General features: G+C 45.7%; 1 protein-coding gene across 1 annotated transcript in view; it reads left to right on the top strand.

The window, feature by feature from the left end:
* The window catches only part of DTNBP1 (dystrobrevin binding protein 1), a 231,658-nt gene that overhangs the window by 3,195 nt on the left and 204,964 nt on the right, over nt 1–23,499 (top strand). Inside the window, exons 2-4 of the mRNA XM_040353753.1 lie at nt 4,326–4,379; nt 4,517–4,567; nt 19,699–19,759. Of these exons, the coding sequence (XP_040209687.1) occupies nt 4,326–4,379; nt 4,517–4,567; nt 19,699–19,759 (166 nt within the window). The remainder of the gene's footprint in view (nt 1–4,325; nt 4,380–4,516; nt 4,568–19,698; nt 19,760–23,499) is intronic.

Below are 23,499 nucleotides of genomic sequence, written 5' to 3'. Positions count from 1 at the left end.
GGTCTCCTGGAGCATAACAATGTCCAGTCTGAGGGAATGATAGTAATCAAAAGCTTTTCTTCTTTTCTGAGAGGAGTTTAAACCCTGGTCATTATGTGTGGCTATCCTTACATTAGGACCTGGGGGCTGAGGACTAGCCATGGGGACACAGAGGTGGAATGCTGTCATAGGTACCATCACTTATCTCCTGCCAACTCTTATGATCCCGATTAGGCGTGTGGGCCTGATGAGGTACAAATCGATGTAGGTTCCAGTCTCGGCTCCTCCCCGGCAGATCAGCTGGAAAAACAAGAACAGTAAGAGAAAGAGAGAAATAAGAAAAAAAAACAAAATAGGACAAGATGTCTTCCAAGAAGACCTATCGAGTTTGGCATAAAACAAATCTGCCAAACTCCTACCAAAAATGGTCGGTCACCCCGAAATGGGAACCGACAACCCATCCCATAGGTGCAAAAAAAACTGCAACTATGGGAGAGGTTGAGTCGCAAGTGTGTCACCCCGGACACCGACTGCTGAGGAAAAATAAACACAAAGATCAAAGCCCAACCTTCTATAACTCATCCCAGAGGCTGTGTGGGAACCAGGGTCCCCAGGGCCGGCGCAGGAGCGACCCCCCCCCCCATGAGGGAGAGGGCCCCCCCCGGTGTCCAACAACAACCCCCGGTATCTAGATAGAATGTCCGTGCAGGGTACCCCGTGCCCAAGGTAGTGCTGTCCTCCAGGTGTTGGAAACCTTTGTCCCATGCCCCCCCCCCCCAGGATCCCCACTCGAAAGGATGCAGGGAGCCTCCTTCAGAAAACCAGACGTTTTTGGGGTTTGGAGGCGGTAGAAAAAAAAGTGGAATAATCAAAAATAGAACAGTCAAAAAAATTTAAAAACTGAGAAAATTGAAGACTTAGAAAACATGGCGGACGAATCTTGCTTCAGAGATTCAGTCAACTCAGAGGCTAGACTTCTGAACTTGCCGTCAACTAGCAACTGGAGAAGATTGGCTAGGTGATAACGGAACAGCCGTATAACCAGTATGGGGGTGGAAAAGTCAAAGGGCCACAAGGACCAGGAGCTTCCAGCTCCATCAACGGGTGAATTTTCCCTCAATGGTGAGGAGAATGAAGGAGAGAAGGGTAAATGAGAGATTTAATCTGTGTCTTATGGAGGTCTGCCGTCCTTTGATCTTTTGGGCATGCTCTTGTTCCAAACAGGAGAGACTGGGCTTGTAGGAGGAGGTCGCCTTGAGGAACCAGTGGATGCATTGGAGTAGTACATGGGGGCTTCCTGAGAAATGAGCTTGAGGCTGAGGAAGATCTTCTCGCCGTCTGGCAGGTTTGAGAAGGAATGCGTCTTGCCGTTCAAGGTGAACTTCACAGCAAACGGGAAAGCCCATCTGTATTTAATGTCCCGTTGTGAGAGGACCATCAGGAGTGGCTTAGGAGATCTGTTTCTGGATTGTTGAGGGGGAGAGATCAGCGAATATCTGTACTTGGTGGCCCTGGCAGGTCACCTGTGGTAATGATCGACATTGTCGCATAACCTCCTCCTTCACCGCATAAGTGTGGCTTCACAATATTGTCCCTGGGAGATCCGTCCTTCTGGGGGGGTCCCAGGGCTCTGTGGGCTCTGTCCAGCTCCAGGCAATGAGGGGGGGGCATTGGGGATCAGGGCCTTGATGAGGTCCTGGACTGCAGGGGTCACGTCCGTGACAGTTTCAGGTAGGCCACGCAGTCTGAAGTTATATCTCCTGGACCTATTCTCCAAGTCATCAATTCTGGAGAAGGCTGTATCAAGTTGGTCCTGTAGGGCCTGAATGTGGTGTGAATTTTGATTGGTTCTGGATAATGTGAAGTCCAATTTGTTTTTCTATGGCCTCCATTCTGGATCCCAGATTTTGGAAATCTGATTTAATGTCTCTAGTGATTTGAGCGGCCGTGCTGGCCAGTCCCTTCTCTAGGAGGTCAGAGAGTCTGAGGAACAGGTCCACAGAAGGTGAGGCAGGGTCCTGGTCTAGGTATCCCAGGGATGGGGTGGCCAGGAGGTGTGAGTGAGTAGGCCCGAGTGGTGACAGGGCGTAATCCTCCATAGTGCGGCCCAGCAGGGATTTCGTGGAGGCCGGTGAGGGGGCCAGGGGGGGGTTTGCTGTACCCCCTGTGTCACCTAGTAGTAGGTGAGGGTGGTTGGGGCTATGACTTGCCTCTGTACTGGTGTTCCCTCCATGTGGGCCGCGTGTGTCTGAGGAGCTGAGGTAACGGCGGCCATCTTGGTACACCCTCCCCTTGCTGCCGTTTCAAATTGAGGCCAAAGATCGCGACGGGTAAGCAGGGCAGACATCCAGGGGTGTGCACGGGGGTCTCCGGAGCCTTATGGTCCCTTTTTAGGGAGCTCCTAGGTGGCTACAAAGGCGGCGGTGGTCCAGGATGATGCAGAGCTCTGGCGCATGCGCACTCCATCTTGCAATCAATTTTGACCAAATTCCTTGTGCCTTTGTAGCTCACACATCACCCAAAACATCAGTGACACCTGCTTCCCAGCCTAAGCAGTTGCTCAGCTCCTTCCAGAAAGAACTATCGGACACTTTTCAAATGTTCCGATGTTTTCTGGACAAACGTCCGGTTGCAAAGTCTTGCAGCAGGGGTAGTACACCATCCTGTTCTCCTCCATCTATTTTGCACCCAGAGAGGCCATTGATTCGGAGGACGAAGGAGGAAGTGTTTCCCCAGGTTCAGAGGATAAAGAAGCCTCTTCTTCTTGCTACAGGCTGTCTCTAGAAGAGGTGGACGATCTATTGAAGACTATCCATACGACTTTGAACTTTAAATAGGTAAAAGACCAATTATCTTTTATAATTTTTTTTTTTTTTTGGACTGCAATATTGCGCTGGACGCTTTTGATGCTACTTTGGGACCATTGTAATTTTTACAGCGATCAGGCTGTGTGTGTGGGTGTGTGTGTATATATTCTCCAAATAACACGTCCAAGCTCATCTCTTCACCACACACAGCCACAAAGGCAAGATAATTCTTGTTCGGCAATGTATTAGTGGTTCAAAGGATATCAGGCAAAATGATCGGCCCTCACGCATTTTCACTTAATCAAATCTGGCCCTCTTTGAAATAAGATTGGACACACCTGGTGTAAGTGCACCCGTGTGTGCTTGCTCCTGAGCCCTGCTGCTGCATCCATTGACTCAGAGAGCGGGACACAGCCCTGCCCCCATGTCTCGGCATTTGACTGACAATCTGTCCAATGAGGAGTGAGACATCGATTGGCGGATGATGGAAGTCAGAGCTTTTCCTCATTTGCTAAGCCATGGAGCAACTGCATTTGACAAGTTCATACTAAATCTGGCTGACCAAGAGCTAAGCACATCAATTGGTTGGGCTGTGTTTCTAGTTTTTGGTATAAGAGGAAGCGACAAGTCAGGATTTTTTTAATTGGTAGTGTAATTATCATTGATTGCATCAGTGCATTGAGAACAAAGACTTCATTTTATTAAATCTCATGTCAGCTGCAAGTAATATATATGTCCCGTTCTTCAGTCTGGTAAATAGGAAACTAAAGTCTTCTTACCTGAAATGTAATATTTTAATATGGTAAAAATTGGATGTGTGATGCTAAATGCTCATTGTCTATGTTAGGGCCATATACCTGCACCCACACACCTGTCACATCAGGATCTGCGGCTATGTTTGTACAGCCGCTGCATCCTCATAGCGTAACATAGGCTTCCTGCACACAGCTCCACACACATAAAAAAAACACTGATTCAAACGGTACAGGCCATAGAGCACCCAAATGAATGAGCCCAAGACCTAATTCACACACAAAGGTTTATTTGTTAACTCAATACAGTTTTATCTTTTAGATTTAGCAGGAATTTAGGTTCTGTTGCGTTTTGTATCCTAATTTTTTTTAGCAAAAATCTGTTTTTTATATTTTCCTTCGCCTTACAGACCCTGATTGTACACTGCCTTGCTCAACTCTCATCCAATGTCCCCCTGACTTTTTTTTACTGCACCTTCACATCAGATAGGTTAGACCAGGCCCTGTTGTTTTTATATATATATATATATATATATATATATATATATATATATATATATAAAATTTGAAAACAATACGCTTTCTGTTGTGTCACGTGACCTAAAACACATTCAGTGCTCCTGGTAGCTGGGCACCAAGTGACTTTAGCCTAAACCAAGAGCGTTTTTGAGCAGCAGTATTTTTTTCTTTTTGCTATAGAAAAAACTGTGATTAGTACTGCTGACATTACTGCTACTGATTCACCTAAATTGTAAATTCCTATGATCTATCCATTTCCTCTCTGCAGATTGAAGAGCTTGGGCGACAAGTCTAAAGATGCGAAGATTAAAAAGCAGAGCAGGTATGAGGCATATTTTGTGTTTGGCTTTGTAATGTGTCAGTTGCATGATGCATCTTGCTAAAACATGTTTGTCTGAACTTGCTATCCTACTTTCTGATTATACATGCGTAATATTGTTTGTTCCTATTTACACATAGGCAAGCCGAACAAGTATCCAAGTTTCCAGCGGGTGTGGAACTCCTTAGCAGGTAACTTCCTACAGTGTATTTCACCTGAATGCACACTAGATATCTTGCCTGCAAAATGATTCAGCCATTCTCTTGGTTACAGTGAGGTATTTATCTACATCAGTGGTCTACAAACTGTGACCCGAGGGCCAGATGTGGCCCTTAGCTAGCTCTTGAGGCACTATTCATCCCACTGATACGAGACGCTATTCTACCCACTGACTCCAACGATGGGGCATAATTCCTGCCACTGACATCAATAAGGCATTATTTACTCCCTATGATACCGGGAAAAAAAATCCTATTCCTACTGGCCACAGTCTGGCCCCCCTAAAGTCTAAAGGACAGTAAACTGGCCTTTTGTTTAGAAAGTTTGGAGACCCCAGTTCTAGAAGATTTGTGGCTGGGAACAAGCAGCAGAACCCACTGCCCAAGTTACAGATGATATGTGGCCCATCTGATGTAATGCAATCATGGAGAATTGACAACAAAAGGATGAGACTAATAAGTTCGCTGCCAGACCCTGCACTCTAATTTTGACTCCTGGTGGGCCGACAGTTTTTTTTAAAAGATTTTAAATTTTTAAAGGGTTTGTAAAAGAACCCCTGAACCATACACTTTCCAAAAGCACATCTCTGATGTAAAAGAAAAATGATAATCTGAGACCCAAGAAATCTTGCGAGCTACCCAAAATCTGTAAATAAGTAACTCCTCCTATAAGGACAGCTGCTAGCACTGATCACGTCCCATAAAATCGTGCTAATGCAATATTTATAGAGGAAATACTGCACTGTCTTCATGTTGTATGATCCCCCCTGAGGAAGATTCATCCCTGTATCGACACATGTTGACGAGGGGACAGGATGAAGCAGGAGACAGCTGAACTGTCCAGAAAGGATAGACATACTATTTTGGCGTTTTGTTTGGCTTTCTATAGAGTGAGTACACTGTCAGAGGGGTTATGGTTTAGTAAAAAAATTATTTAATAAAACGGTATCACACTATCAAGTCCCTTCATGTTTTGCATGAGTGTGGAAGCAGCAGAACTGAGCAGCCCAGGACTCCATTACTGACACTGAACCCAGGGGTGGTTCACAAGCGTGTTCTGACTAAACTTAACTGTGAGGTCACACGCTCTAAGGTGAGCGTACATACATAAAGGGGGAGCACCTGGGTGAACACAAGTTTTATCACCAGTACAAGCTGTGATTAATTTTGGAATGCACTGCAATATTTAATGTTACTATTGTATATGAAATGTTAACACTTATCGTGTGTGCACTCAGCACTTTTGATCACTGGATCACTCTAAGGCCTAGTACACACGAGAGGATTTATCCGCGGATACGGTCCAGCGGACCGTTTCCGCGGATAAATCCTCTCGAGGATTTCAGCGTATTTGGATCCGATGGAGTGTACTCACCATAGGATCGAAATCCGTGCCAAAATCCCCTCGCGATGACGTGTCGCGCCGTCGCCGCGATGATGACGCGGCGACGAGCGCGACGCTGTCATATAAGGAATTCCACGCATGCGTCAAATCATTACGACGCATGCGGGGGATCCCTTCGGACGGATTGATCCGGTGAGTCTGTACAGACCAGCGGATCAATCCGTTGGGATCGATTCAAGCGGATAGATTTGTAGACATGTCTACAAATTTTTATCTGCTGGAATCGTGAAATTCCCGCGGATAAATATCCGCAGGAATGTACACACCATAGAATCTATCCGCTGAAACCGTTCCGCTGAGATTTTTCAGCGGATGGATTCTATGGTGTGTCTACGGGGCCTGACCACTTTAGCCCCTGACCATTTGGCTGGCCAAAGACCAGAGCACTTTTGCTATTCGGCACTGCGTCGCTCTAACTGAAAATTGCGCGGTCGTGCGACGTGGCACCCAAACAAAATTGATGTCCTTTTTTTTCCCCCTCAAATAGAGCTTTCTTTTGGTGGTATTTGATCACCTAGGCAGTTTTTAAAAAAATGTTTGCGCTATAAACAAAAATAGAGCGACAATTTTGGAAAAAAAAGCAATATTTTACTTTTTTGCTATAATACATATGCCCAAAAAAAGATAAACAAATGTTTTCATCCGTTTAGGCCGATACATATTCTTCTAATGGTGGCAATCAGCGATTTTCTTCTTTTTTTTATTTTTATCATGACTGCGACATTATGGCGGACACATTGGACACTTTTGGCGCTATTTTGGGACCATTCACATTTATACAGCGATCAGTGCTATAAAAATTCACTGGTTACTGTGTAAATGTGACGTAGCTTGCGGCAGGCTTGCGTGCGTGCGCACGGCGGCAAATTCAAACTGATGTAAATATACGTTGATTTGCCTGTCAGTGCCATTCTGCCAATGTGTATGTACAGGCGCCGGTTCTTAACCGGTTAAATATATATTTTTTTGCATGTATTTGGATCACTATATTTGATACATAAAGTTTTTGATTTGATTTGATTTTGTATGAACTTTTTGGAGTTTGCACAAAAATACTTTATATACTTATTTACCAACATGGAAGCACTTTATACATTTCAATACATATGTGGATTATAAGGTTTGTGGTGCTGTGATCACACACACTCGATGGTAAAAAAAAAAAAAAAAAAACTTTGCACGTCAACACATTTTTTTATTTAGTGTCATGGCATCAAGACTAAAATCCAGATAGCGCAGCATTTCCTCCTATATATAAAAGAAAAATTATGCTGATTTCTCAAGTCGTCTTCCAGGACTGCACCCTGAGAGATGACTGGCTCCACCTGACAGGAAACAATCAAAAAAGAGGTTAAAAACCCTGCCCTTCCCGTGCTCCTCAGTTCTTGATTGTGTTTCCTCACAGCGAAACGATTTTTTATTTTTTCCTGGCCTAGGGCTGGTGGTCCCCCCCTGGGAGCTGGACCGTAGGCACTGGGTTGCCTCTGGGTCTAGTCGGATTCATCCCTTCCTAGGGGGTCCCTTCTTACTCAGGGGGGCCTCACTGAGTGAGCTAGAAGGGCCCCCCTGAGAGCTGGAGTCTCCTGGGATAGTGGCTATCTTGGAGCTCCAGGGGCTAGTCTTCTCTCTCTCTCTCTCTCTCTCTCTCTCTCTCTCTCTCTCTCTCTCTCTCTCTCTCTCTCTCTCTCTCTCTCTCTCTCTCTCTCTCTCTCTCTCTCTCTCTCTCTCTCTCTCTCTCTCTCTCTCTCTCTCTCTCTCTCTCTCTCTCTCTCTCTCTCTCTCTCTCTCTCTCTCTCTCTCTCTCTCTCTCTCTCTCTCTCTCTCTCTCTCTCTCTCTCTCCCCTTCCCCCCTACCTTGGAGGTTTGTGGGTCAGGCTCTCTCCGGTGGTGGGGGCCCTGTGCGGTCTGAAGCTGCAGGAGGTGGTAGTCACTTCTCCTTTCGAATTTTGCACCAGGATTCCGGCGTCTATGCACAGGAACCGGCCGACGCAGCTCGGTCACTTCCAGGCCGACTCTGCTAAAGATGGCGGCCACCATCGGCTTCAGCACGCCACTGTCGGCTCTCATTTCACCGGGGACACACAAGCAGCAGCCGAGAGAGAGAGGCGCCCTTATCCTCCCTCAAGTACAAGCACAGGAACCGGCCGACGCAGCTCGGTCACTTCCAGGCCGACTCTGCTAAAGATGGCGACCACCATCGGCTTCAGCACGCCAGTGTCGGCTCTCATTTCACCGGGGACACGCAAGCAGCAGCCGAGAGAGAGAGAGGCGCCCTTATCCTCCCTCAAGTATGGAGCGAGAGGACCGGCCACCCATGGCCCTGGCTGCAGAGGAGGCCACGGGGGGTGTGTCTTCCTGTTGTACAGGGGGTATGGTGGGCTAGGACCCGGTTTTGCTTCCCCCGGTTATTTACATGCATGCCTGTGTGTATCCTTTCCTTCTTAGAGGAGGACATCATTGCCCAGGGGGGTGCTAGTCGTTCTTCCAAGGACACTAGCCATTCTAGGAGATGTGGCTATTGCAATAGCAAACTACCCTTAGATTATTCTAAACCTTTTTGTGCTAAGTGCATTCAAAAGTTAACAGGGAAGGAGACCTCTGAGATTATGAAGGGGTTTCTTGAGGTCCAGTCTCAGATGCTCTCTACGCTTAAAGAATTTCAAGTGTCTCTTAAAAGCAAAGAGCCTGAGCCCCCCCCATTGCAGGGCCCTCTTCTCAGGAAACTTCCTCTTCTTCTCACTTTTATAGGGTCCGCCAGGAGTCTCTGGGGTCTTTGGTATCAGACTCTGAGGACTCAGAAATCCCCCCTCAGGGGGAGGGTTTTGCAGATAGTCAGGCGGAGGAAGAGGATGGGGATGCGAGGACAGGCAGATATATCTTTTCAGCCGATGAGATGGAAAGCCTCCTTGAGGCAGTTTATGCCTCCGAGGAGATTCCACAGCCTGCGGAACAGATTTCCACACAGGATAGATTGTACCAGGGCCTAGTTAAGTCTCAGTCTAAGGCTATTCCAGTACACCAGTCCCTCAAGGATATCATCCTTAGGGAGTGGGCCAAACCAGAGAAGAAAACTTTTAAGGTACAAAACTTGGAAACGTCGTTGTCCCTTTAAAGAAGAAGAGGAATCTAAGTTCTTTAAGGTACCTAGATTGGACTCCCCCCTTGCGCAGGTCTCCTAACAGTCTGACCTCTCCTTTGAGGACGCAGGCAACTTGAAAGATTCTATGGATCGGCGGGCTGAGACCTCCTTGCGTAGGGCCTAGGAAGCTAATGCGGCTGCCTTGAGCCCCACTTTGGCTTCGGCCTGTATTGCTAGGAACGCAGATTCTTGGATCTTCAAGTTGATGGAGCATGTGTCCCAGGTTTCAAAATCAAAGGAGATTCTGGATTCCCTACAGCTCATAGGGAGTGCAGTGGCTTAATTAGCTGATGCCGCGGTAGAGACTGTGCGTTCTACCGCAAAGACGGGAGCCCTCATCAACTCTGCTAGGAGAGCAGTGTGGGTCAAGATGTGGAATGGGGATCTTGCGTCTAAGAACCGCCTTTGTGGTCTTCCCTTCGAGGGCTCCCTTCTTTTCGGTACAGGCCTGGATCAGGCTCTGACTAGATCCTCGGAGAAGGGTGTGCGTTTTCCTACTAAGCCTAGACAGAACGGGAAAAGAGTTTTTTGAGGCCCCCAGGGTGGATTTGGAGGTAGAAGCCGTCCTTCAGAGAAGAGGCCTTCTAACAATAGACGTTGGGGAGTTGGGAAGGAAAAACAAAAAGGAGGTATAATTTTTTTCCAACACAAAACCCAACGACAAGGATTCCAAATGACGGGAAGGTCGGGGGAAGACTCTCCCAATTCCTTCCCAGGTGGGAGAGTATTTCTCAGAGCCCCCATATTCTCCAGATTGTAAGGGAGGGTTACAAGCTAGAGTTCTGTCAGCTTCCCCCTCCGAAATTTATTCTGACTCACTTACCCAGAGACCCCCTCAAGTCCGCAGGCCTTCTGCAAAACGTCGCAGAGCAGGGGTTTATAGTTCCAGTCCCTGTGGACCAGAGAGGTTTGGGCGTCTACTCCCATATCTTTGTGGTCTCAAAGCCGTCAGGGAAATTTCGGTTGATTATCAATCTGAGACCCCTGAATACCTCTCTCTTCCACAAGAGGTTTTGAATGGAGAGTGTTTACAGCCTCAGGAGGCTTCTACTGAGGGAGGTATTCATGGTTACCATCGATTTAAGAGACGCTTATCTCCATGTCCCAATTTTTTGGGGTCATCAGAGGTTCCTCAGGTTTGTGATCGCCTCCGTCCAGGGAGTGCAGCATTGGCAATTTGCTGCCCTCCCTTTCGGACTGGCATCCAGTCCAAGGGTCTTTACAAAGGTCCTGGCGGAGGCAAACGCTTTCCTGCACTTGCAAGGGATAGCGATAGTCCCCTATCTCGACGATCTGCTACTGTACAACCAGAGTCAGGATCTCCTTACGGACCTGGCCGCTGTCATGACTACCCTGGAGTCCTTGGGTTCGGATTATCAACAAAGAAAAATCCTCGCTCCTTCCGGAGCAGAGGAAGGTTTATCTAGGGTTTCTGATAAACTCCCTGGAGAGGAAGCTCTTTTTGCCCGAAGACAAGATCCGGGGTCTCATGACAGCGGTCAGGTCGACGATGGAGAGAGCAGAGTCCTCCTTCAGGGACATCTTGAGGGTGCTGGGTCTAATGACTTCTTGTATCCCGGCGGTCCAGTGGGCGAAGCTCCACTCCAGACCCCTCCAATTCTTCCTCCTTTCCTCCTGGGACGAAAAAAGAGAATCCCTAGATGTCAGGGTCAGTGTCCCAGACCCAGTGAAGCTCACACTAGGCTGGTGGCTTCTCCCACAGAACCTGCAGTTAGGTCTTTCGTGGAGTCAGACCGATCCGGTCAGGATCACCAGACGCCAGCGCCTGGGGGTGGGGAGCTCACTTGGACGAGCTCCGTGCCCAGGGTTCCTGGAGCCAACAACAGAGGGGGGCCTCTTTAAACTACCGCAAGCTATTAGCGTTCGGAGAAGCTCTAAAAGGCATTCGAGGAAAGAATTTTGGGCCGGGGGTCCAGATTCTTTCCGACAATGCGACCACGGTAGCCTTCCTCAATCATCAGGGAGGCACCAGATCCCGCACCCTTCTGGAGTTGTCGCTAGAGATCCTGGGCTGGGCAGAGCTGAGAATTCCCTCTCTTTCGGCAGTACACCTGAAAGGGTACCTCAATTTGGAGGCAGACTACTTCGCCAGCCCATTCTCCAGGGGGAGTGGGAACTGAATGCAGAAGTTTTCAGTCTGATCTGTCAGTACTTTGGCAGCCCAGAGGTGGATCTCTTCGCCCGCAGGGCAAACAGGAAGGTGAAGAGGTTCTTCTCCCTCTCCCGGGAACACGGGTCGGAGGGGGTGGACGCATTGGCCCAGGTATGGAGGTTTCATCTGGCCTATGCCTTCCCTCCTCTGAACCTGATTCCGAGAGTCCTACAGAGGTTAAGCCTAGCAGTAGGAAATGTAATTCTGGTCGCACCCTGGTGGCCCAAGAGGACCTGGTTTCCCGCTCTAGAGCGCGGGTCGGTGGCGCCTTACCTGTTCGGGCGGACCTTCTACGGCAGGGTCTGTTCTATCATCCAGCCCCCGGCTTCTTCAAGCTGACGGCCTGGTGCTTGAGAGGCGGAGCCTGAGGGAGAAGGGCTGCTCCGAGAAGGTAATTGACACGCTTCTGGCCAGTAGAAAGGTACTCACTAGACGTATTTATGACAAGATCTGGGGTGTCTTTTCTTGCTGGTGCTCGGCGAGACAAGTATCCCAGCAGGAGACTTCGATCATCCTGGATTTTCTCCAGGATGGGGTGGACCAGGGGCTAGCCACAAGAAATCTTAAAGTTCAAGTGGCAGCCTTGTCTATTTTTTTGGATAAACGCCTATCCCTGGATCACCTGTTAAAAGATTCATTACTGCCAGAGATAGGTTGTCCCCAGTGCGGATTTCTAGGGTTCTGCCCTGGGATCTTTCGATTGTCTTGGATCAGTTAACCTGGGCCCCCTTTGAGCCAATTGGCAGTATCCCCATCAGGTTACTCACCTTTAAGTTTGCCTTCCTTTTGGCAGTCACAACGACCAAGAGGGTAGGTGATATGCAGGCGCTCTCTATTAAAGAGCCGTTTTTTCGTTTGAGGACAGGGTTGTTCTAAGTCAGGACCCCTTGTACCTTCCTAAGGTAGTGACCAAGTTTCACAGGTCACAGGAGATAGTTCTCCCTTCTTTTTGTTCAAATCCCCAGAATGAAAAGGAAGCTTCTTTTCATTGTCTGGATGTTAGACGGTGTCTATTAATTTTATTTAGAGAGGGTTTGTGAATTTAGACTTTCTACCCATCTATTAATTATTTTTTCTGGTCAGAAAAGAGGTCATCAGGCATCCAGAGCCTCCATTTCTATGTGGATTAGGCAGACGATTTCCTTAGCTTATGTTCAAGCCGATAAGGCAGCTCCTAAGGTTAAAGCACACTCCACACGGTCACTAGCAACCTCCTGGGCAGAAAGGGCCGGAGCTTCGGTGGAGCAGATTTGCAGAGCGGCGACGTGGTCAAGCCAGAACACGTTCTTAAGACACTATAGAGTGGAACTCCTGTCGCCGCAGGACTTGTCATTCGGTAGGAAGGTCCTACAGACAGTGGTCCCGCCCTAAGGTAGGCCTGAAGCTACTTGCTTCTCTCTCAGGGTGCCGTCCTGGAAGACGACTTGAAAAAGGTACCAGTTACACTTACCGGTAGCTGGATTTCTGGGAAGTCTTACAGGACGGCAGGCCTACTTCCCACCCTTGTGATACATTATTGGTTTGTATTTTTGTGTTTTTTTTCCCGTGCACTGGTGGGTTCATACTTTATCTCAAACTGAGGAGCACGAGAAGGGGCGGGGTTTTTAACCTCTTTTTTGATTGTGTTTTCTGTCAGGTGGAGCCAGTCATCTCTCAGGCCTCGTACACACGACAGAGTTTCTCGGCAGAATTCAGCGAGAAACTCGGTCAGAGCCGGATTCTGCCGAGAAACTCTGTCGTGTGTACACTTTCGGCCCGATGGAGCCGCCGAGGAACTCGTCGAGAAAATAGAGAACATGTTCTCTATTTTCTCGTTGTTCTATGGGAGAACTCGGCCCGCCGAGCTCCTCGGCGGCTTCAGGGCTGAACTCGCCGAGGAACTCGATGTGTTTGGCATGTCGAGTTCCTCGGCCGTGTGTACGAGGCCTCAGGGTGCCGTCCTGTAAGACTTCCCAGAAATCCAGCTACCGGTAAGTGTAACTGGTACTTTTGTAGGACTTGGGCTAGTTGCACAATTTATCAAAACCAATATTTTCAATAAAAAAGTACACTAAAATCATCATTGGCACACAAACACAACATAACTTACTAAATCTAAAAAATTGAATCTGTGTTGCGTTTTATAAATACAGTGGAACCTTGGATTACGAGCATATTTCTGTTCCAGGAGAATGCTTGTAATCCAAAGCACTCTCATATCAAAGCAAGTTTCCCCATAGAAGTCAATGGAACTGAAGATAATTATTTCCGCATTGGCTTCTATAGCATGCAATACCGCATGCGCCCAAATGTTGGGGGGGCGGCGGAGAGACTCGGAAATACTCAGAGACAGCTTGGCTGAACTTGGAAACACTCGGGAGCAAAGTATTTCTGAACGACTCTGGCCAAATGCAGTACTGCACACCCAGAGGCTTGAATCCTGCTCATTTTGCAGACAACACTCGCAAACTGAGTCAGGATTAAAAGTTGCCCGTCTTTTAAAACGCTCGTAAACCGCGTTACTCGTAAACCAAGGTTCCACTGTATTTGGACATTTTCATTTGTGCCTTTTTGCATAACCGTTTAAGTCAAAGGTACGCAAAAAATTATCCTGTGTGCTGTAAATTAAAAGTTTCTCTATTAACCCTTTTGCTGCCAGGTCTGTACAACGTATGGTCCTACAGCACTGCTTCCAGCTGGCCAGGTTCATGTGGTTTGCGGACCTGACATTGTTCACATTCTTCTGCTATAAACTCATGGCCACAAGCCGCTGATCAGAGCTAGTCACCTCAAGTTATCCCCCCCCCCCCGCCGATGCTGCCCCTTCTCTGTCTTTAAATTGTCCACCTCCCACTGCTTCTCTTGAATTTATTATTGGCAACTTTAGCGCTAGAAAAGCTAAAAAAAAAAATGTATCCCTTTTAAAATTCTTGGAAATTTCCTTGGTTTTGTCTTACATGTGTTGCCCTTCCAATGCTTGCTGCAGTGACCACTTGTTTGTACTGAGTGTCGATGTCCGTTTAACACAAGCCGGTTATCGGTTCTCTCTCTCTCTCCTTACGCTGTCAGCCAGCTTGTGTTGACATCATTGGACACAGCTGATCATGTGGTAAAGAGCCGCAACGATTGGCTCTTTACCCTGATCTGTGAACAGCTGAGTCTGATGGGTGCACGCTAGAAGCTCGTTCACAGAAGGACATCCATGTACGCCCCGTCATTCGGCTACAGCGCGGATGGGAAGGGATTAAAAAAGGCTTGGTCATTTTTAAATTTAACCTACACAGCCTTTTTTCCTTATTAACTCTGGTCACTTCCACATTGGCCGTGTTTTATCTTGTGTATTGTAAATAAACATGGCCGAATCATTGCGCATAAAGTGGAGCTGGGTGACATCTTCACTGTGTTCCTAGAAGTGACTGGAGTGTACAGGGGAAAAGGCCAAGCTTTTTTCTTTTTCTTATCTGTGTTTCTTGGGTAGGATAAAAGAAAGCAAAATGTGCACTATTGTTTCTGGGCCCTACTACTGGTACAAACGACAAATAATATACTGTACGCATATGTTTGAAATATACAGACTCATTTTTATTTACGGTAATTTTTTACAATTTTAATAAAATAAAAAACAACGTTTTTAGCACTAATGAAGCACTGCAAACATTTTATATTATTTAATTGTGGGCAGTTTTGTAGTCCTATTAGAGCTGCTGTGCAGTTTTGAAGCTGTTTTTTTTTGGTCACTCTCTAGGGCCCTTTCACACGGGGCGGATCAGTAATGATCTGCCTCCGTGTGTCCGTCAAGCTCAGCAGGGATCCTCCGTAAAATCCCTGCTGAGCCGTCGGCTGATAGGGCGGTCCTCGCACACTGTGCAGGGCCCGCCCTGTCTTTCCTCTGCTCTCCCCTTTGGGGTGATCGGATGAACACGGACCGTATGTCCGTGTTCACCCGATCCGATCCGCCAGACGGAAGAAAAATAGGGTTTTCTTCCGTCCGAAAAATCGGATCATTGCGGAGGCGGGTGATTACGGGTGTCAGCGGATGGTCATCTGCTGACACCCGCAATCACATAGGGACCAATGTATGTCCAGTTTTCATCCGCAACGGATGGATGAAAATGCGGACATACGGTCTGCACATGTGAAAGTGGCCTTAAAGCGGAGCTCCACCCTATAGTGGAACTTCTACTTATCGGAACCCACCCCCCTCCGGTGTCACATTTCACACCTTTCAGGAGGGAGGGGCGTGCAGATACCTGTCAAAGAAAGGTATTTGCACCCACTTCCGGGAGTCCTCTCTGCAGGGACTGTGCGGGGAGTACGTCACCTCCCGCCCGCTGTGTTCTGGGAAACCCTCGGCTCCCAGAACACAACAGGGACCAGTCAGGACAGCGTTGCGCGACTTGCGCATGCGCCGTAGAGAAACGGGCAGTGAAGCCGGAGAGCTTCACTTCCTGATTCCCTCACCGAGGATGGCGGTGGGGCAGCAGAGTGACGAGCGATCGCTCGTCCTCTGCTGCCAACGTCACTGGACTCCAGGACAGGTAAGTAAGTGCCCTAATATTAAAAGTCAGCAGCTGCAGTATTTGTAGCTGCTGGCTTTTAATATTTTTTTTCTGGCAGAGAAACGGTTTAAGTGCAGAATAAGGGAGATATTTTTGTTATTATATATTTTACTATTTTATGACAGTTTTTCTTTAATTATAAAAAAAAAAAAATATCAGGAGATATTATCATTTACCACCAAATAAAAGCCCAATTTTTCATGAAAAAAGCAAGGTATAGTACTTGGATACACTTAGTAGTTGCTTGTTTTACCAACACATGACAGAGTTCCAAAACTGTGTTTAGGTGTTAGTGGTTGAAAAGTCCCCATTGTTTACTTGTACCCACAGGTAAGCTTAAATAAGCCTTACCTGTAGGTACAGTAAATGTCTTCTAAACGTGCTCGGTTTAGGAGTAATTTACTATAGTAGCAGCCAATGAGGTCATCTGCGCATGTTGTACATTGAGAGAGCCGTGGCATGCGCAGGAGTGACGTCATTGCATCTCGACCAAACAACTGAAGTCCCCAAACCCAGAATGAAGACCGGGGTGAAGATGGAAGCCCTGTCAGCGTTCACATCGCACCACCGAAGAGCTTTGTTTTAAGGTAAATATTTCATAATGTGTTAGTATGCGATTCATGCTCCCTGTTGAGCAGTTTGACTCCTGGCAGGGCCTAATAATTTCTGCAGGCTCTGCAGGGGACAAACATTTTTGCTTTTTTCCACCACTAGGGGGTGGGGGTAAATGGGGGGGAAAAATCACAATTTTAATGAATCTACAATCGTCAGCCTCCTTTTAAAGTGTATGTTCACCTTCAGTTTTCTGTAAAGTTTTCTGTAAAGGTGAACTTGCCCTTTTTAAATCAGCAGAGTCAAGAGTACATTTATGATATAAGTTTATGGTCGCTAAAGCAACCTTATATAGCAAAGTGGACAGTGCAGCCAACGTAGGGGATGCTAAACTGGCCAGCTAAAAGTGCTTCTGTTCTGCCGTATTGCTTCCACTGGTGACAGTGAATAGGTTAAAGCATATTTCCATCATCATGCTTCTTTGCGCAAAATGCGGCCTTACCTTACAAAATCAGTCAAATTTACAAACAGTTTGCATTTACAAACTCTTTTCTTGCTTGTCATAGCGTCTGCAGATTTCCTGTGTTTAAAAAAATCTCCCCAAAAAAATCAATCCTAATAATCTTCTGGATACTTTTTGCTTCAGTCCAGAGCAGGATTAGGAGAGCCATGCATACCATGCCAGAGATAATTACTTGTGGGAGAACATCGTTCTGAAATAATTTCAGTCACAATCTCTTAGTTGTGTGCGGCTAGCTTAACAGCGGTGGCCAAGTTATTATTAATCCAATTTTTGCCAGTACAAGTCTGTTCCCAACGCAACAGCGTTTATGATTTTTTTTTTGCTGTTTTGTAAATTGATATAATAAGCATGAACAAATTATTTGAAGAATGTAATTATTTTTATACACCTCGATTATACCCCTACAGCTTTCTCTTTTTTTAATATTCTTTTTTTCATGTTTTCTATGGTCTAGCAAGCTTGTCCATACACTGTAGCCTTTGGCTATTCATCTTCAAATCCCCCAGCATTTACAAGCCTATCGCCATCACTGCATATAAACCTTTACTTAAAGCGGTAGTAAACTGCACCCATAAAGAAAAAATTTGCCCGGGGGCAGTTTAGGTCATAATGTGCTAGTATGCATCACATACTAGCACATTATGACACACGTACCTGAAAATGAAGCCCTTTAGTGGCACACTGTCACCGCTGAAGGTGATTCCATCTTCCTTCCGGGTTTGCGGGCTATGGCGATATGAATGGCCAAGCCGGCAATGACGTTGGAGCGGGAGTCGGGCACGGCTCTGAAGGAACTGCATGGGTATAAATCTCACTCGTACAATAAGGGTTTACTCCCACTTTAAAGCGTATCTATAGCCAGAATTAAAATCATATATTCATTTTCACATTGTATTTCAATTATTTCTAGTCTACTCCTATTAATCTGAAGGATTTTGTTATTTGTGCACTTACTTTATGAAGATCCCTTCATATGTACTTCCTTGAACTCTGCAGCACATTTACTGTGCCCTGTGAGTAGGCACTGTTGTGTCATATATTTCACAGAGCCTGCCTTCTAAACCAGCCTTTTTCAACCAGGGTGCCTTCAGGTTCAGGCTGCTCTAAAACCTGCTGCAAAGTATACTGCAGGTTATAGATTACAGCCATTGCTCTATGCACTGGTTTGTTGCAGGGGTCTCAAACTGGCGGCCCTCCAGCTGTTGCGAAACTACAAGTCCCAACATGCCTCTGCCTGTGGAAGTCATGCTTGTAACTGTTAGCCTTGCAATGCCTCATGGGACTTGTAGTTTGGCAACAGCTGGAGGGCCGCCAGTTTGAGACCCCTGGAAGAGCACCTGGATGGTTTTCCTTAGATCGCTTCTCTAGTAATTAAGGATAACGTGTTATAGAGGTCAAACTTGCCTTTCTCTCAAAACTCTTTCTTAGGAGTTAAAGGTATTGTAAAGGCAGACGTTTTTTTATCTTAATGCCTTCTATGCATTAAGATAAAACGCTTTCTGTGTGCAGCAGCCCCCCTAACACTTACCTGAGGTCCCACTCTGTCCAGCAATGTCCACAATTGTCTCAGACATCCAAGATTCTCCTTCCTGATTGGCTGAGAGGCTGCAGCGGCACCATTGGCTCCCACTGCTGTCATTCAAAGTCAGCTAGCCAATCAGGGGGGCTCCGTGTCTGAATGGACAGGGGGAGCTGTGACTCAGCTCGGGGGCCCCTATAGCAAGCTGATTGCTGTGGGGGCACTGAACAGGAGGGAGGGGCCAGGATCACAGAAGAGGGACCAGAGAATAGGAGGATCAGGGCTGCTCTGTGCAAATCCACTGCAACAGAACTGGTAAGTGAAACATGTTTGTTATTTTTATAGGAAAACCAACAATACTTTACAATCACTTTACAATCCCTGTCAGATTATGTTTACTCTCTGTATCCCACTGGGAAGATTTTCCATCACTTACTGTCCGAAAAATGGAAGTGGAGAGGAAATCTCCCCAAAGTGAGGGGATAGCGGTCACTGGAACAGGTGTCCCCATTGGAATATTTATCCTCACCCACTTGTACTTGACAGCTGTAAAATGTTGTTTATTTCTTGTCCATTGAGGGACACTTTAACTTTCTCTATTTTTTTGTTTTAATGGCCACCTAGAAGAGGATTGGACACTGGCAACCAAAAAACTGTAGGCCAACCCCTCAACTATCAGCCTACTTTAGGTTTTGCTAGTGTCCTAGTAGTGGATGTATTTTCCAGAGTTTGGCTGTGTTAAAAGATATATATATTTTTTTTTTTGCTAGCACATTTATTTTCTGTGATTCATCTGCTGCTGCTGCTTAATAAGCAGCCACTTGGAACTTTGATACATTATTGATGGCTGTCTACGGTGATTTTGGTCACCTCTGACTATCTGACCCTCACCTGCTACCAACTTTTTTTTTTTCTTTGAGTACCTGAGGCCTAGCTGTTGCCTAGCCTAGCTTTTGCCTTGCATGTCAGATTTTAGACACAGGACGGGGGGTGCTTACATAAATGGTGTGTGTGTGTGGTGCATGTATGTGCACACACACACACACACACACACACACACACACACACACACACACACACATATATATATATATATATATATATATATATATATATATATATATATATATATATATATATATATACACACACACACACCCTGTTTAAAAAAAAGAAGCTATTTAGCTAATGGCACACTTAAGTAAACCAACCCATTTGAAGTACATTCAAAAGTATTCTTATTCTATCCTGACAGGTACGAAGACACCTGGGCTTCCCTTCACAAAGGTGCAAGAGAATGTGCTAGAGCTGGGGAGGTAAGTTATCAGTGTATACCCTTTTTAATGTGTTTTAGCTGTTCTTTGAAAGGAACACATGTTATTTTACTGATTTCACTGCATTTTGTTTTTTGTTGATGCCAATTATATTGTCTTGTGTAATAAAAAGTAAAGGTACTTATTAAACCACTAATAGAAAATGCACTCCTGAAATGTGGTGAATACTAAGCTAAAGGTGAATGTAGATATTAGTTGGCTGTGGACTATGACACATAAATGCGTTTAAGGTAAACTTGACATGAAAATGACATGGAGGCTGCCAAAGCCACCATCTTTTTCTGAAAATTGTATTTGCCTGGCTGTTATTTTGTCCCTCTTTCTTTAGTTCTTTAATTTTTAACATATGTTTCAGGTCATTGACTTAATGTGTTAATTGTGTTTACCTATTGAGGAATAGCATCTTTAACTATTCATGAATAAGGTGCAGAAGTAAATATTTAAAAATCTATAGACAAAAACTCCCCAAGAGTAAAAAAAAAAATTAGGAGACACACAATGTAGTACATCAGACACCAAGAAATGTGTACTTGTAGTAAATGAAGAGCTGCAGTATGTGCAGAGGAACAAAATTTTGTTAAGCAAACTCAGTCAGAGCGTGTATGAAAAGGTATCGGTGCCCACACAGAATTTAAAGGGTCGGGTCCTCTATAGAATGTCTGTGGTCAATATTAGAAGAAGGTGCAAACTTGGCATAGTTGCAAAAAATAAATAAACTGGCAAAAATGCACTGGATATATTAATAAAGCCACACTCAATGCAGGTATATAAAAAAATCTATTTTCAATCCTTATATGTGTTTATTATTGGGTCACTACTTATTTTATTTTTATGTTTTTTAAACTGTTTTTATTGCATGAGAAGTACAAATGCAGAATACAAAACTGTGGCAAGCGAAGGCAGAATTGGTGCATAGGTTCCATACAATGACCGTTTAAGAAAAACTATACAATCCTAAACCGCATTTCATAAAAGTAAACCATTAGACTTCTTTTGCATTAAGACTAGGTTTGTGTTATCTCATACACATATTCATAAAATACAAATGGTAGTATGGTTTGAGTTACACCAGATGTCCCAGATTCTATGATATTTAGGAGGACAAACTGCACATATACTAATTTCTCATATATATATATTGGATATGGGCTGAAAATGCACAATCTCTGGTTTAATTTGAGGGTATGTACATCCAAATCGAAGGAAGGTTTTAGGAATTACAGCTTTTAAGAATAGCCATCCTTTTTCAATGGACCAAAAGTAATTGGACAATTGAATCTAATGAAAAGCTGTTTCATGGCTAGGTATGGGCTATGCCTTTTTATAATTTTTTCATCAATTAAGCAGGTAAAAGGTCTGGAGTTAATTCTAAGGCTGGATTCACACCTATGCATTTTTAGTGCTTTTTGCATTTTGCAGATTTGCACTATAGAACGTGTTCCATAGGAAACCATGGTAAATGGACTGTTGTGCAAATCTGCAAAATGCAAAAAGCACAAAAAATGCATAGGTGTGAATCCAGCCTAAGTGTGGTATTTGCATTTAGAATCTATTGCTGTGAGCCTACATCATGCATTCAAAGGAACTGTCCATGCAAATGAAACAGGCCATTTCAAGGCTTCAAATCCATCAGAGATGGCAGACACGTTAGGAGTGGCTAAATCAACAGTTTGGTACATTATGAGAAAAGAAGGACGCACTGGTGAGCTCAGCAACATAAAAAGGCCTGGACGTCAATGGAAGACAACCATGGTGGATGATCGGAGAATCCTCACTATGGTAAAGAAAAACCCATTCACAACATCCAGACAAGTGAAGGATCACTGTATCATTATCAAAGTCTACAATTGGGAGAAGACTTCACGAGACCAAATACAGAGGGTTCACCACAAGGTGAAAACCATTCATAAGCCTTAAAGCGGTTCTCCACCCTAAAGTGGAGTCCCGCTGATCGGAACCCTCCCCCCCTCCGGTGTCACATTTGACACCTTTCAGGGGGGAGGGGGGTGCAGATACCTGTCTAAAGACAGGTATTTGCACCCACTTCCGGCCCGGCATTCTCGGGCAAAAGACGGGCATTCCGTCACATCCCGTTGCCCCCCCCGTTGTGTGCTGGGAACACTCGGCTCCCAGCACACAGCGGGAGCCAATCGGCGGGCGCGACTCGCGCATGCGCCGTAGGGAACCGGGCAGTGAAGCCGCAGCGCTTTACTTCCTGGTTCCCTCAGCGTGGATGGCGGGGGGAGCAGCAGAGAGACGAGCGATCGTTCGTCCTCTGCTGCGATCGGCGCTGGACTCCAGGACAGGTAAGTGTCCTAATATTAAAAGTCAGCAGCTGCAGTATTTGTAGCTGCTGGCTTTTAATATTATTTTTCCATGGCACATCCGCTTTAAGAATAGAAAAGCCAGATTAGACTTTGCCAAAAAACATCATCTAAAAAAGTCAGACCAGTTCTGGAAAAGCATTCTGTGGAGGGAGTAAACTAAGATTAATCTGTACCAGAATGACGGGAAGAAAAAGTGTGGAGAAGGCTTGGAACAGCTCATGATCCAAAGCACACAACGTCATCAGTAAAACATGGCAGAGGCAGTGTGATGCCATTGACATGCATGGCTTCCAGTGGCAATGAGTCATTGGTATTGATGACGTGATAGAAGCAGCCGGATGAATTCTGCAGCATTTAGAGAGATACTATCAGTCCAGATTCAGCCAAATGCAGCAAAGTTGATTGGGATGGCGCTTCACAGTACAGATGGACAATGATACAAAACGCACTGCAAAAGCAACACAGGAGCTTTAGAAAGACAAGAAGTGGAATATTCTACAATGGCCGAGTCAATCACCTGATCTCAATCCAAGTGAGCATGCATTTCACTTGCTAAAGGCAAAACTAAAGGCAGAAACACCCACAAACAAAGAACAACCGAAGACAGCTGCAGTTAGAATCTGGCAAAACATCTGAAAGGAGGAAACCCAGTCTTTGGTAATGTCCATGGGTTACAGACTTCAGGGAGTTGTTGTATGTGGTAAACAACCTGAGGAGCTCCAGACATCACTGGACCCATGGACAGATATTCATTAGAAAAACAGCTTGTCTATAGAGTGGTATAAATGAATCAAAAGTGAATAAACACCCTATAATTAAAATGTATCAAAAATTAGTGAGTGAAAAAAATGGATGAAAAACAAAGCAATGTACAATGGGTGAACATCATAGAATAGTCCATCTTGAGGAATCGATGGCATGAATAAAAAAGTCTCTCGTGCTATTCAAGGTGAATAAAGACTTAATCTTAAAAGTGCAGTCGACAAATGGGCCGGCGTAAGCACGCCTAATTCAAAGTAGGAAGGTAGTGGGCGTGATCTATTACAATGAAGCGTGACCCCATGTAAATGAAGGGCCGAACGAACGCTCAGAATCACGTTGCATATACTCCCTAAGATACGACGGCTCAATGCCTACGACGTGATGTAACCTATGCCCAGCCCCATTCACGTACGACTTACGTAAACAACGTAAAATACGACGGCTGTTCCCTGGTCCATACCCTAACATGACTTACACCTGCTTTATGTGGCTTAACTTTACGCCGGACGTACGCCTTACGTAAACGGCGTAGATTACTGCGACGGGCGTAAGTACGTTCGTGAATTGGCGTATCTCGCTCATTTACATATTCGACGCGTAAAACAATGGAAGCGCCCCTTGCGGCCAGCGTAA

The sequence above is a fragment of the Rana temporaria genome, chromosome 5 (assembly GCF_905171775.1).
Source record: "Rana temporaria chromosome 5, aRanTem1.1, whole genome shotgun sequence".
Classification (NCBI taxonomy): Eukaryota; Metazoa; Chordata; class Amphibia; order Anura; family Ranidae; genus Rana; species Rana temporaria.
Note: the sequence above shows the minus strand (reverse complement) of the source record. Positions and strands in the feature narration are given on the sequence as shown.